Genomic DNA, 16,342 nt, shown 5'->3' with positions numbered 1-16,342 from the left:
TATGCATGTGTAATTAATCCAATGCCTAGCCAATCAGTTCTACTACTAATGAGAGCAGCATTACTCACTATCCTCCTCTGTCTGGAACATGACCTCTTTCCCCTCCTTCTTGCCTTCAGTGTTGGTGAGGGCAAGACGGACATGGATGATGTGGTAGGGTGGCAGGTCTCGGAGGGTGAAGTGTGAGGTGTTCTGCTCCACTGCTAGGCACTCTCTGATGGTGGTGTTGTGCCCAGCACCACCAGTGCCTCCTGCTACGGCATAGCGGTAGCACAGTGAGACAGAATAGGTGTGGCAGCGTGTGAGGTTAAAGGCCAGAGGTTCCCACTGGAGGGTGAGCTGCCGAGCTTGAATCTCTGAAGCCCTTAGGTCACGCAGTGCTCGCATGGGTTCTGAGAAGGAGACATAAAGAGGAAAAAAGGTAAACACTTAGAATTTCCAGTTTGCACAATGTCTTTGAGCTACTACTGTCATCTCAAATTACCACAAATTTACAGAGAATCTATCCATAAGCATCATGTGGTAGCTTGTGCATCACCTTTAGGGGGCACTGCTATGGCCAGAACTGCTTTCCTGTTACTGTACCAAGTTTGTAACTTATTGTAATAAGACAGGCTGTCTCTTTTAGTCTCTCTCACTCATTGTTTCCTGCCTTCCATGTCACAGTGAGAATGAAGTGCCCCAGTTTTGCTTTTTTTTGTTTTTTTCTATGCAGCAACAAAAATTAACCCCCCTTCTTATGACGTCCAATTTGGCCAGTTACTGCTACTGCTGGGTCATTCTGACCAGCCACTTATTTTTAGAATGGCACTGCTTATACACAGCTTCTGCCAGGTTAATGCTGCCCTCATTTGACTTCAACAACAGGAACAGTTACTTTTTTGACTGGTCTTTAGCAGTGGGTGAGGAGACAGAGAGAGAGAGAGAGTCCTATAGATCCTGCAACATTCCTGAAGAAAAAAAGCAAAAGCTACACTGCACACCATCAATGAATGCATTTGTCTCGCTCCAATATTAACACAATCAATGCATTCTGTCAAACAATATTCCGCATAATGGATTGTATTCCTTTGTGCTTTTAATGAAAATGAGCCAGCAACTATAGCTATGAGAGGGAAGCAGTTGCAGAGGAGAAAGCATGGATGCACTACTTTTGTAAGGTTACTGCCTGAGGTATTATTATTTTTCTTTTTTATGTATTACAGGTCTCAATCATTTTGGCTCCATTAGTTAGGCTTTGACTGTCCCGCATTTTCCCAGAGGTTCAATTGAATTGCTTTGTACTGACTTCATTACATTCTCTTCCTTCTTTTGTGAGCCTTGAGCAAATCAGAGCTAAAACATGATTGAAAAAAATACAATCAAAGAAAATACAACAATAAAAGGAGCAAATACAAGCAAATAGTGTTGATTGTTTTAATTTGGATATTGACCATTAGTTTAAAGCAAGCACATCAGTTACTCTTGGCTCTTTTTTGCTTGAAAATGCAACCTCACAAAGTGCTCACTCAAGGTTTCAAATTACACTATTGTGTTACTCCACTTCCCTTAACCTAGTTTAGAGGCTTTGTCATCCTGCCAGCTTGTGCTGTAGGGATCCACTCCTTGGTATCACTCTGAAATGGGACAGAACACAGTAGGGGTAGCCAAGGGCCTTGAGCAACATACTGATAGCCCTGGGGCAGCTGAGACTCCAAATGAATGAGTCACCCCCTTATTACTCTGGGTAATATTGTTACATGGGGAAGCTTGGTGAGTTTCTAATCAGATGGTGCACTGCAAGATGTAATTGAGGATATAGCTATCGCTGTGTGAGATTGTAAGTAGTGACTGCGATACAGAATTGTAATCATGAAAGGATAAAAGATAAAACTAAGGCACAGCTAACCAGCTAACAGTGCTGCTTTCACACACACACACACAAAAAAAAAAAATGAGAAGAAGACTATCTGAGAAGATCGGGTGAAAACACTCAGTTGTAATCATATATTATCCTGTGAAAATGCCATTTATATGATGAAAGAGCACATGGAGTTTTTGTCTTCGTTCAGTGTGATGCTGAACAATCACAATGTAACACAGTAATGCTGTGCTACGGAGCAAAGATGCAGCATTTTCTGTTTGATCTGAGGTCTTCAGTGACCCAGCATTCACGGCAGGAGGTCCATCTGTGAAGGGAATCTTTCTTTCCTCCCTTCTGTCACTGCTGTGAGCTTCCCACCAGGGAGAGTTAGGAACCAGCCAGAAACAAGCCACTCATGTCATCACTTCACTCTTTTTTCCCTTGTTTTAGGGGGATGATTCGTTTCAGGGTCTCAGGAGCATCCGTAAAGCTGGCAGTAAAAATTGTTAACAAGCCACTTTGAGAAGACAGACCATCTTAACTGAACGTTCATATTCCTAGCTACACAATGAAACAAACTAATAGGCTGTCTTTGGATGCCAGCAGGAAACATTTCACACAATTCCAATGAGATTAGTGTCAGCAGTGAGGCTGGACATGAGCTAACAATGTCCCTGTGTAGATTCAGTACGGGAGGCCATTTCGAGCAGACTGAGAGGAGCTGAAGAAAGTGATTAAACTTTCCAATGTGAAGAAGTCAGGGCTCATTTGGTTTAAAAATACAGATGAGTCAGAGGTGAAATGTCTCAAGAAAGAGTATCCAGCTACGGGCCGCACTGAGTAAGGATGCTCAGAATACTCTAATACACAGATCCGCAGACCTTTACAGTCTGTTTTATGTTATTCAGACACATTCTAGTTAAGAACCGAGAATGTGCCAGGAGTAGGTACAGTAATTGGATGTGCAGGTAGAGTGAAGCATTGCCACTCTGACTGTAAAAATGAATTCAGTTTGATTGAGTACTTTTTCTCATGGTGTATAGTGTTTGTGTGAAGCACCTCATTTAGAGATTTTTGGCTTCAAATATTTAATTCTGATAATGGTATCAAATCACCAATTACTTAAAGCTAGATGGCCTTTTGATTTCATAAAAGCTGTGATTTCATAAAATCATTGTGAAATATGTTTATTTCTGCAATATCTAAAAAAAAAAAACGGCCATTCTGTGGCTGGGAAGTTATTTAATTTGAGGGGATTCCCGAGCAAATAATGTGCATGAAATCGCTCGCTTCGCGCAGTCAAGCAGACAGAGGAAGTCTGGTGTGCGCATGCGCAGGTTTACCTGCTTCTTCTTTTCCTTCTTCTTTTGGGTTTTACGGCATCTGGCATCCAGTGTTGCATTACTGCCATCTACAGGTTTACCTTGACCGTGCACTGACAGTTACATCATTCTGTCGCTAAACGAACAGCTGATCACACTGAGGTGCTCGCTGACCGCCGATATTTATTAGTTTGGTCCTGCATTTCCTTTCCTTCGCAACATAACATCTTTTCTTCTTGCTTTCCATTACTGTAGTTGGTCTTTCATGTTTCATTCGCATCCTCCATTTTTCTCTCCTGTTTGACATTTGTATCCCACAATGCAGTGGCGGCTGGTAGTCTTTCAAACAGGGGAGGCTGGTCGATTACGATATTTCCAGATTTTAAAAGAAAAAACACATCAATTTTGCCCATACTCTTGCCTCTGATCTGGCTGATTGTTGGCAGGGTCACAAACTGTGAAATAACAGGTTCTTTTGGCCCATTAGCCTACTGTCCAATATACATGATGGTGGTGTTGGGGGGGGGTATATTTTAACATTTTATATTTTAAAATTGTGGCATGTTGTTTAAAAATTGATCATTATTGAAAGCAGCTCTTTGTCAGGAACCTCAGCAGTAACAGCAGAGTGTTCTGGAATAGACACAAGCACTGACCTTGGGGAGCCAAACATAGAGCTGGGTGCCACACATTTCATTCAATGACACTTTCCCTATATTTTACTTATTTTGACTGAGAAATGTTTTATTGACAATTTTGATAACCCTTCAGTTTTAATCCAGGTCTGTAGTGTGAAATGTTCTCGGCTGTGTTTTTGTTTAAAAATGTTTTCCAAATTGTAGCTGTGTTTAATTCATATCCAGAGAAATATATATTCCAATATAATATACTCAGCATAAACATTTTAAATAGATTCTATATTTTTGGTCCATCCATGACATATTACTAAAGTAGCCTATTTACTGTTGTTGATGTGGGTCACTTGCTGTTAGCCAATTCACTTTCTCATAGCAGGAGAGCTGAAAGGAACAAGTATTATTCCCTACCTTTTTCACCAAGTCAATTTGAGGCGTTGGTCTACCCTGCTCTTTAATTTTAATTTTTTCCTCGAAAGGAAGACTGGCAAATGGCTTCGCCAAAATTAAATCAGCAATGCTTGGCATCCGTGCACAGCTTTCTTGCTAGCTGACTAGCCCCCTCAAGTTCAAGTTCAGTCACTCAAATAAACAAAATTTCTGGAACTAAGATAGCAAACTTGACAACACTATATTTACACTTTATTTACAATGAAAATATATACAAACTAAAAAAGCTGGTAGAAACCGTATGTAATGAATGAAATCGAAATGTAAGCTGATCTCTTACAATACACCACAGCACTTGCGATCCGCATGGGACTGAACTGAGATTCACCGCTGCCTGTCTATATTTGAAACAAGCTGTCAATCAAAGAAAATATCCGGCCGCTTTCACCAATCACCAGTCTCCTCGCGGAAAGCTTTGCCATGTCCCTCCCACTGTGAGGCTCGGAGTCCGTGGGAGTCCGTGGGCGGGCGTTTTCGCAGTATTTGTCCAATAATCATCTTGCATTTTGAGATTGAAAGCGCATAGCTCCCAAGTGCCATTGAAGTGCACTGAGGCTGGGCTGCATCGCACTGTCACGAGGGGGAAAAACTCACGCACACATTAGGCGAATTGGGGAAAGTTATAACGGAATGATTTCGCACTGTAGTTGGGTTGAGCACATATATTTCTATGATTCTGGATCTGAAATAGCAATGTTATAAGGTCGGCTATAACATAAGCCTAGCGCAATTCATCCTACACGATGTTCGTCATTTTTAGAGGAGGCTGAGCCTCCCTCGTTGTCTTAGAGCAATCGCCTGTGCCACAATGTCTTGCATGAATGGGGAAAGCCCACCACGTCATGCATGATGTAGTATCTTGAATTGGGTCATGGTGAAGCAAGAAAAAAATAGCGGAGAATTTAGAACAATTCATTAATTGTTCTATTTAAAATAATAATAATAATAATAATAATAATAATAATAATAATTGGAAGTCAGTAGCTTTCAGTCCACTAAACAAAAATAATTGGGTGTCAGGGAAAATTCTTTTTATGATCTAAACTTGAAAAATATGAAAGGCAGTCTACCTTTAAATACAGTGAATACCATGACCAAACTGGAAATTCATCAGGTGACTAGAAATTGTATAATTTGAGTATTGGGTTATGATTTAAGAATAGTGAATTACTATCATTCTGAATGTGTTGGCAGCCGCCCTTTAGCATGCACTATGTTGTTATTATAAAAAGACTGCCCAAACTGTGTCTGTTTCAGCTCAAGACCTCTTGAGTCCACTTTCATTTTGGAGCTAATCTGGACATTGAGTATCCTCATATGAGACTCCATTGTTTGTGTGTGTGTATGTGTGTGTGTGTGTGTACATTCGTGGTATGCCAAACAAATCAAAGCCTCATGTGCTCAGTTACTGCAGTGTTCCCAATTGCACTCTTCAGTCCTGCAGTCAATTATATCCTCCACTCGCTTTCACAAGACTGACGAAGAGGAACAGGCGAGAATGCATAGACCTATGGAAAGCTTAATTTCACTAGCAATGATGTGCCTATATTGAAACTAAATTATGCCTTCAACAGTTGAGCAAATATGACAGCAGCTATAACAATACCAATATTCATGTGCAGCCAGGCACCACTATGGATGTCACACAGAAATGCCATTTCCAAAAGAGATTCAATTACAGTTTGATGTAAAAGCAAAAATGAATGCACTATAACTGGTTTTCTTTCTCCTTCACAGGCTATTTTCCTTCCTTCCACTGGTTTGAGACTCAAAATAAATTTTTACACTTGGCCAGAATACCTGAGTGTGCACAAAGGGTTGACTATGGATGCACAATTATTTATGTCATTTCTGTTGTGTGTGCAATTCCTTTTTTCCAAAATAGAAGTTCATTCAGTCCCATTCCCAGCATTCACTGGTTGAACAGCAGTTATTGTTGGCTGCCTGGCATGTCCTCATGGAGAAGCATCTGAGAACAATGCAATGTTCTCGGATTTTTAGCTATGTAAGCTATCCTTAGACATGTGGTGTTGTTTTTTGTGATATGCTCAGTGCAAGTGCTGTGCAGTATCCTCATGACAGGTTCAACCAGTACATTTTTTTTCTATGTTTGTTCACTGGCATGGTTATCTTTCACACATACCGTACATGCGCACACACACGTGCACACGTTTGAAGAGACCACTCCAGATCACCATCTTCAGGTGGACGATTTTCAGGTAAATATCTTTCAATTGATTATCTTTCTAATCAGTTGTACTGAAATATGCACTCACTGCCCCCTTCATGAGGAACACATGTACACACGAACATTCATGCCTTTAACTAACCCAGTGCTGTAGTCAAGTCACTAAACCTCGAGTCCAAGTCCAGTCTCAAGTCCCCAGTGTCCAAGTCTGAGTCAAGTCCAAGTCATTAAGGAAAATTTTGAGTCGAGTCCGAGTCGAGTCCACCATTGATCCAAGCTGAGTTCAAGAACAAGACTCCAACCACACCATTTGACGGTGGCTGTTGCTGCCTTTACGGTATGTGAAACCATCTCTGCTACTGTGCTGGACTAACATTACTGCTTGACTGCTCCATTTTAGTTAACAGGCTACAGATAAAAAGCTTGTTCATCGCTCAGCAAGCCCCGCTATCAACAGAGCAATGAACATAGCGTGTCACTTACTTCTCTGGGTGGAGTCTTGCCAAATGACGACTGAAGTTCGAGGTTGTCCCCGTCATCTCCTCAATAGTTCTTCTACATATGGAACACATAGCAGTGCATTTTTTCCCACTGCACAAGAAGTCTGTATAAGCAAAGCGGACAATCCTAGGGGTATTCTCTCCAGGCATTTTAGCGCCATTAATGTTAGTTTGTTCCAGAACATGATGCATGAACAGGTAAATGTGCATTCTTTTGCACAAAATTAGTATAAAAATTAAGGTAGATATAAATATCTTATGTCAAATTATTATGGCATGTTACAAAAAAATAAAGAAAAAAAACGGAGTCCTCATCTCCAATTTATGAGTCTGAATGCAGTTAATGCACAAGTTCGAGTCCATGTCCGAGTCATCAGTACTCAAGTCCAAGTCAAGTTACAAGTCTTTAAAATCAGGGCACGAGTTGGACTCAAGTCCAAGTCCTGGACTTGAGTACTACAAGCCTGAACTAACCAGCAAATCACGTGGCAGCAGCGCAATGCAAAAAATAAATAAATAAATAAATAAATAAATCATGCAGATATAGGTCAAGAGCTTCAGTTAATGTTCAGAATCTCTGAAAGTGCTGCTCTCCTGAGATTGTCATACACAACAGTTTCTAGAGTTTGCACAGAATGGTGTGAAAAAGAAAAAACATCCTGTGAGTGGAGGGTCTGCAAGCTAAAACACTTTGTTGGTGAGAGAGATCAGAGGAGAATGACCAGTGTCGAGTTTCACAAAAACATTGTAACACAAAGATCATTGTTAAATGGTAAAGCGAGCAGCACAATGAACACTCTCTCTCCTAATTAAGACGCTCATAGAGGCTTTTGGGAAACCCACCACAGACTGATCTGAGCTGACAAGGTGTCTATAGTAACTCAAATAAACAATCTTTGCAACCGTGGTGAGCAAAAAAGCAACAGTCCTGTTTGGGTGAGCCTGTGTCCACGGTTGCAAATCCGAAGAGATCAGCAACAAACATGCCACACTTAAGGGTCACCAAGATCACATTTTTCCCCCATTCTGATATTTGATGTAAATATTAACTGAAGCTCTTGAACTGTATCTGCATTATGTTTTGCACTGCGCTGCTGCCACACGACTAGCTGATTTGATAACTGAATGAATGTGCACGTGTACAGTGATTGCAATGTTGTAACACAGTGGCTAAACCTGATATTTAACACACAAATTCAATTATAATTAAAGATGGAAATCACCAGATTGTGTTGGACATCCAGAAGTGAAAATGGGCACCTCTTCTCTCAAACCCTCCATGTTTTCCATTTTCACACATCTCTTCACTACCCCTTTTTCATTTCTACTCTTCAATCACTGACAAATGGTATGTCTCTGGGTTCAGGAGCAGGCTTGAAGGGAGTGCAATATGGTAGCAGATTTAAGAGAACAATGGAATGCTTGACTGGGGTGGGAAATAATGGAAAGGGTAGTGCTATATGGAAAAAGTGGCAAAGGTCACAGAAACCATTACAACCTGGCCAGTGACCAACATGACAGAGACAGACAACCTGAACTGCATTTAAGGCCTTTCAGCCCCAGCTGAAAACAAGCACTTTCTACTTAGTCATAACTTTCTGGGATCAGAAAAGGGAGAACAAAAAGATGTTGTGGGATGGGAAAATGTGTAAAACAAATATGGTTTTGACAATTGCTTGTTCAACTCTCTAAAATGTAGTAAGAAACCACAGTGGGCATGGCTTTTCAGTACTTAGTCAAGCTGAGTAAAGTAAAATACTCCACATACTGACCAGCACATTTAGTTCTGCTTATAAGAGGGGGTCCAGCAGGTCCAGTGCCACCTTCTCCAGGCCGAGTGAGCAATACACTAATGTGGTACTCAGTGTCTGGATCCAGATGCCAGAGCTTGTAGGTGAGCATGTTCACTCCGTTGATTTCAGACCAAGGCGCATGGCTTGCTCGGTACTCGATCTCTCGGCGAATGATGGGCCCATCACCCAAGATGGAGTTGGTGTTGAGCTGGATGATCAAGTATGTGGAACCTGCTCTCAGCAGCTGGGGCGGAGCAATGGGAGAAGGGGGCACTGTGAAAACCAAACATGCAGAAAGTTGGTTATCGGACTAATTTGTATTTATATAAGGGATGTAGCTGAATATGAATTCATTATTTGGACTCAATAGACAATGTACCCGAAACAGATACAAATGTAGATATCGATATGAGGTACATTTTTTTTAAAGAAAGCTTGCCAAAAATGTTCACATGAAATCAGATTGAGCATCAGGATCCTACAACAGAAAAGTCTTGCAAGCATAAGTGGGCAGTCAGATATGAAGCTTGTAGGACAAAGAAAGATGACATTTAGAGCACTCATTCATTTATCTTTAGTAAATGCTTTGTTATGGTGGTTAAATTTAGGCTGCTAGTTTGTTTAGGCCTATTTTTTTTTTGAAAAGGGAACTAACATTTTTTTTCCCCAAGAAAATGCCCACTTCGAATATCAATATGAATACAGATAGTAATATTTGGAGCACTGATCAACTACAAATACAGACTGTATACAAATGCTTGTGGATGTATTTGTAAGTTTGTATTTGTGCAGCTGTTCTGTTAACATTCCCAAAGAAAAATACAAGTTAAATATTTCTCTGTTCATATGACAGCAAAAAACTTCAAATTAAACCTATATTCAATATTTTATTACATGATTGAAAACATATTCAAGTCTAAAAAAAATCTAAAAAAGTAATGAATTTGTAGGACATATGCATAAAAACACATCTGATGTATAAGCAACAAATTAAACCTCCTACAAATGTCATCACCAGCAAGTCTTCAACTTTACAATAGAAAAATGTAGGGCCATTTCATAGCAACAAACAACTTCTGGGTGGATAATCCTGGATTGGTATATCTATATTATCTGAGTTATTAAACCATGACATTGGAAAAACAATGCTTTCAGTGACTTGTAGATTAAATATCAAAATGCTCAGATAGAATGTACCAATAAATATTCAGGAGTTTGTAAAACAGATGCAGCTAATGTTATTTTTATAAATATTAGCAAACTATTATACTATTAGGGGGCGGCACGGTGGTGTAGTGGTTAGCGCTGTCGCCTCACAGCAAGAAGGTCCTGGGTTCGAGCCCCGGGGCCGGCGAGGGACTTTCTGTGTGGAGTTTGCATGTTCTCCCCGTGTCCGCGTGGGTTTCCTCCGGGTGCTCCGGTTTCCCCCACAGTCCAAAGACATGCAGGTTAGGTTAACTGGTGGCTCTAAATTGACCGTAGGTGTGAATGTGAGTATGAATGGTTTGTCTGTGTCTATGTGTCAGCCCTGTGATGACCTGGCGACTTGTCCAGGGTGTACCCCGCCTTTCACCCGTAGTCAGCTGGGATAGGCTCCAGCTTGCCTGCGACCCTGTAGAAGGATAAAGCGGCTAGAGATAATGAGATGAGATGAGATTATACTATTAAAGCTCTTACCATATAAATTGGACATGAAAGTCTATTTTTTATGAATTGTTATCCCATATTGATCAATTCATAATTACCAGGATCTCATGTGTTCAGCACTGATGTAATAGCTACTTACTTACGTTCAAAGAAATCAACAAAGAGAAAGAGCTGATGACAGAAAAACAGGAGCTAGACCTGAAAAAAACTTTAACCTAAGAAGCTGTGTATTAGGGTCCTTTTGTAATTGCAACCCTAAATGAGCAGAATTTTGCCATTAAATCACCAATGTTTTGATTCAATCTCTAACATTTGTATTTATGTCTACTTAACACAAGCTAACTGAATAAAGTACCATTTTTAAGAATACAAACATTTTGATTTGTCCACCAAGATTCAGAAGGCATATCTATTAGTCACATAAAGCATCTGAGGCTATGGGTTCACACACCATGTTAACCCAGCATTAGCAGCTAAAAATAAAACAAGATGAGAGATTATAAGATTTTTAAAAAAAAAAAAGACACAGGCCATGCAAGGAGAGTTGCACACATCAGCTTTCCAGGGGAACCATGGGGACTGCTGCACATATATCATAGAGAATAATCTTTCACTTTTTTTTTTTTTATAATGTAAGAGAGTCTGGGCCTTCATTTATATTTAAAGGCTGCCATCTGACTAGGCCATTGCAGCAATTTAAGCTACTGAACTATTAATGAGACAAGTAGGCATTAAGGTCAAAAGAAGTCTCAGATGATGGCGTAGATCTCAGTGCTGTGGTTTCTGTCATTAATCCTTGGGTGTGTTTTGTGTTCCAGAGTATTGCTCTCCAATGCACTCCTCTATCCTAGCAGTGTAAGAATGTTTGCTCTTCCTGATATATGTAGAACTCCTCCAGGGAAAAGCAGAGAAGCAATAATGTCAGCTTATCGTCAGTCAGGCTGGTCTGAAAATAATATTAAGTCAATTTTTTCACATCATTCTCATATCAAAAGCTGAAATAAAAACTAGCCCAGGATTCACTTCGATCTGGTGTTTGTTTGCAAATGGTGTGTTTGTGCAGACAAGGATTTTGGTTTCCTCCTCAGAAAACTTCACCCCAGAGACCTTCTGTATAACATTATTTTATGAGGAACAACACACAACCCAAATCAGAAAAAGTTGGTATGGTATGGAAAATGCAAATAATAAAGAAAGCAGTGATGTCTAAATTTACTTTGACTTGTATTTCATTGCAGACAGAATGAACCCAAAATATTTCATGGTTTGTCTGGTCAACTTCATTTCATTTGTTAATATACATCCATTCCTGCATTTCAGGCCTGCGACACATTCCATAAAAAAGTTGGGACTGGGGCTATTTGGGGCTATTAATGAGGTAAAACAATTAAAGAACAATGTGACTTGAAACAGGTGATGTCAACAGGTGACTGTAATCATGATTTGGTACAAAATCAGTATCCAGGAAAGGCTTAGTCTTTGAGGAGCAAAGATGGGTTGACAATCTCCAGTTTGTCAACAAACGTGTGAGAAAATTATTGAAATGTTTAAAAACAATATTCCTCAAAAAAAGATAGGAAGGGATTTGGATATTTCACCTTCAGTGGTGCATATTATCATTAAACAATTCAAGGAATCTGGAAGAATTTCAGTGCGTAAAGGGCAAGGGCACAAGCCTAAGCTGAACACCCCTGATCTCCAATCCCTCAGATGGCACTGAGGGACCAATGGCAGGGTTACTTTGGCAAACCTTTGTCAAGCACTACAATATGGAGGTACATCCACAAATGCCAGTTAAAACTTTATTGTGCAAAAAGGAAGTCAAGTCAAGTCAAGTTTATTTGTATAGCGCTTTTAACAATAAACATTGTCGCAAAGCAGCTTTACAGAATTTGAACGACTTAAAATATGAGCTAATTTTATCCCTAAACTATCCCCAACGAGCACGCCTGTGGTGACGGTGACAAGGAAAAACTCCCTCAGACGACATGAGGAAGAAACCTTGAGAGGAACCAGACTCAAAAGGGAATCCATCCCCATCTGGGCAATAACAGACAACATGACTATAACATTAACAGTCCTAACAAAGTCAGCTTCGTTGATGCTATAAAACCCCCACTGACGGAAACCCGAGCGCAAAACCATTCACGACAACCGCAGTCCCAAAGTCAGCAAGTCAACTGCAGTCTTAAAGTCAGCAAGTCAACTGCAGTCCCCAGCCACAAAAGCACCACTGCAAGAGTCCAGAGCGTCCTCCAGGCGCGACCCCCAACTGTCCACATGGGGCCGCCCTCCACAGGAGCGATGTGATGAGACTCCAACCAGACACAAGGCACCAGGATGGATCAGGCAGGTCCGAGGAGCAGAAGAGGTCAGCATCTCCCAGGACCGACATGTAACTCAGAGGGACAGATTTGGGGGGGGTGAGAAGAGAGGGAAAACACAGGTTGTTAGGTATGCCCAATGTCACCTGAATAAGTAGGAACAGTATACATATTGCACTGAGTACAAGCAGGGACTCCGGCAACTAACTATGACAGCATAACTAAAAGGGGAGAACCAGAAGGTAACACAGGCATGAGGGAGCCCCAGGACATAAAGCAGCCAGCCACTACACCGTCAACAAACTCAAGTGAGCAAGCGAGTGGGGACTGACAGCATCCATACATCCCAGTTTACCAAAACACTCTATGTCTGAGGACCCTCCAGATCTACACCTTTACCTCATAAACACCATTAACAAAAGGCTTGACTAAACAGATATGTTTTCAGCCTAGACTTAAACGCTGAGACTGTGTCTGATTCCCGGACACTACTTGGAAAGCTGTTCCATAACTGTGGAGCTTTGTAAGAAAAGGCTCTGCCCCCTGATGTAGCCTTCACTATACGAGGTACCAGCAGATAGCCTGCACCTTTTGATCTAAGTAGGCATGGCGGGTCATAGAGGAGCAGAAGTTCACTCAGGTACTGTGGTGCAAGACCATTCAGTGCTTTAAAGGACAATAATAGTACTTTATAATCAATACGAAATTTGATTGGGAGCCAATGCAGTGTGGATAAGACAGGGGTGATGTGGTCATTTTCTAGTTCTAGTAAGGACTCTTGCTGCTGCATTTTGAACTAACTGGAGCTTGTTTATGCACTTATTGGAACATCCAGACAGTAAGGCATTACAATAATCCAACCTGGAGGTAACAAAAGCATGAACTAGTTTTTCCGCGTCATGTAGTGACATTAAATTTCTTATCTTAGCAATATTTCTGAGATGAAAGAAAGCTATCCGGGTAATGTTATCAATGTGAGTTTCGAATGAAAGACTTGGGTCAATAATCACTCCGAGGTCTTTTACTGCTGCATGTGAAGAAACAGAAAGGCCATCCAGAGTTACTGTGTAATCAGAAAACTTACTTCTAGCTGCATGTGGTCCTAGTACAAGTACTTCAGTCTTGTCAGAGTTAAGCAGAAGGAAATTAATAAGCATCCAGTGTCTAATGTCCTTTACACATTCCTCAATTCTCTTAAGCTGGTGTCTCTCATCACGTTTTGCAGAAACATACAACTGTGTGTCATCAGCATAACAGTGGAAACTAATACAATGTTTACGAATAATATCACCCAGAGGTAACATATATAAAGAAAAAAGCAGTGGACCCAAGACAGAACCTTGTGGAACACCAAACTTTGCCTCAGTACGTCTAGAAATATCACCATTTACAGTATATCAACATACTGATAGCGATCAGTTAAATAAGAGCTGAGCCAGGAGAGGGCCATTCCCTTAACTCCCACAAAATTTTCTAGTCTGTCCAGAAGAATGGAATGATCAATGGTATCAAATGCTGCACTAAGGTCAAGCAACACAAGCAGCGAGACACAGCCCTGATCAGACGCCAACAGTAGGTCGTTTACTACTTTAACCAAAGCTGTCTCTGTGCTATGATTAGGTCTAAATCCTGACTGATACATTTCATGGATGTTATTTCTATGTAAATATGAGCATAACTGCTGTGCCACAGCTTTTTCAAGGATCTTGGAGATAAAGGGGAGGTTTGATATTGGCTGATAATTGGACAGCTGACAGGGATCAAGGTCAAGTTTTTTAATCAGGGGTTTGATAACTGCTAGTTTAAAGGATTTGGGTACATAGCCAATCCTAAGAGAAGAATTTATTATTTTTAGAAGCGGTTCAGTTACTTCAGGTATTATCTGTTTGAATAGACGTGTAGGTAAGGGATCTAGTACACAAGTTGAGGCTTTTGATGCTGAGATTAATGAAAGTAATTCAGTTTATTTTAGGGGAGTAAAACATTCTAATTGATGATCTGATACAGTTATATTGTTAATTACAGGGTCCCTTACATTGTCTGACCTTAAATTAGTAGTCTGAATTTTTTGTCGGATATTCTCAATTTTGTAATTTTAAAAAAAATTAATGAAATCGTTGCTACTACATACTACAGGTATGCTAATTTTTTGTCTCTGACCATTTTCCTTTTAAGAGGAGCTACATTATCTAAGGTACGGCGGAATGTTGACTCTAAGCATTTAGTTGCCTGATCAAGTTCTGCAGGGGCTGATAGTGACCCAATCAAAGTTGATAACTCTGGATCATTTATAAAGCTCTGTGCAGTAGTTGACGTGGTGAATGTACATTTAATACAGTAGCGTGGTGAGGTGCATATATTATTACTCAGACATAGTTTGAATGAGATGAGATAATGATCTGAGATAACTTCAGACTGTGGAAGTATGACTATATTTTCTATGTTTAACCCGAATGTTAGTATTACACCTACAGAGACGAGGTAGAGCAGCTGGTGTCATGGTGCGTGGCCAACAACCTTCTCCTGAATACCTCAAAGACAAAAGAACTCATAGTCGACTACAGAAGGAAAAGAACTGAGATTCCACCTCTAACCATCAACGGGCAATGTGTGGAGAGGGTAGCAGACTTTCGTTTCCTGGGAGTCAACATCGAGGACAGTCTGTCCTGGAGCGTAAACACCTCTGAGCTGCTGAAAAAGACCCAACAGAGACTGTACTTTCTCAGAACACTCAGAAAGAACAACATCACACAAAGACTGCTGGTCTGTTTCTACAGGGCCTCCATTGAAAGCATACTAATATACTGCATATGCATCTGGTATAAAAGCAGCACAGCAGCTCAGAGGAAAGCGGTTCAGGGGGTCACCAACACCGCCCAAAAGATTGTTGGATGCCCTCTCCCCACACTGTAAGAACTTCACCGCTTGCGGTGTTTGAAAAAAGCCCAGAACATTATAAAAGACACCTCACACCCTGGCTATCCCCTGTTTGAACTGATGCCCTCAGGCAAGCGGTACAGAGCAATCAGGGCAAGGACAAATAGATTTAAGAACAGTTTCTATCCCACTGCAGTCACCTGCCTTAATGCTGCTAGAAACTAAGGAACTCTGCTTACATACAGAGAATTTGTTTACATGATGTCTGATGTCTGAACTGTGTGAATGAGGCAACTGGAACTGTGTAGGTATGTGTGTGAGTGTGTGGTCTGTGTGTCTTGGGCTTAGGCCACTGTTTATTGCTTTTTACCCTATTATTTTACCCTATTTATTGACTCTTTGCACTGACTGGATAGCACTTTCAATTTCGTTGTACTTGTGGCAATGACAATAAAGACATATTCATATTCATTCATATTCATTAGATCGAGGGTGTGACCACCATTATGGGTCGGTCCTACGACATTCTGATTAATCCCTATTGAATCTAAAATGGACACAAACGCTGTTTTCAAAGGTTCTTCTGGGTTATCGAAGTGAATATTAAAATCTCCGACAACTAAAGCTTTGTCTAAGGAAATAACCAAATCTGAGATAAAATCTGCAAATTCAGAAAGAAACTCAGAATATGGCCCCGGGGGCCTGTAAATAATAAGTAACGGAATTAACTGGGTAGACTTATTTTTCGAGGCTACATACATTA

The 16,342-nt window shown here is 40.6% G+C and overlaps 1 protein-coding gene across 2 annotated transcripts in view; it reads right to left on the bottom strand.

The window, feature by feature from the left end:
- ptprub (protein tyrosine phosphatase receptor type Ub) overlaps positions 1 to 16,342 on the bottom strand; it is a 487,258-nt gene that overhangs the window by 166,730 nt on the left and 304,186 nt on the right. For both annotated transcript variants that reach the window (XM_060922216.1, XM_060922217.1), the window contains exons 7-8: positions 8,711 to 9,004; positions 69 to 392 (exon numbers count right to left, since the gene is read on the bottom strand). In XM_060922216.1, coding sequence (XP_060778199.1) covers positions 69 to 392; positions 8,711 to 9,004 — 618 coding nt within the window. The remainder of the gene's footprint in view (positions 1 to 68; positions 393 to 8,710; positions 9,005 to 16,342) is intronic.

The sequence above is a fragment of the Neoarius graeffei genome, chromosome 5 (assembly GCF_027579695.1).
Source record: "Neoarius graeffei isolate fNeoGra1 chromosome 5, fNeoGra1.pri, whole genome shotgun sequence".
In the NCBI taxonomy this organism is placed as follows: Eukaryota; Metazoa; Chordata; class Actinopteri; order Siluriformes; family Ariidae; genus Neoarius; species Neoarius graeffei.
The sequence above is the reverse complement of the archived record's forward strand: the minus strand, read 5'-3'. Positions and strand labels throughout refer to the sequence as shown.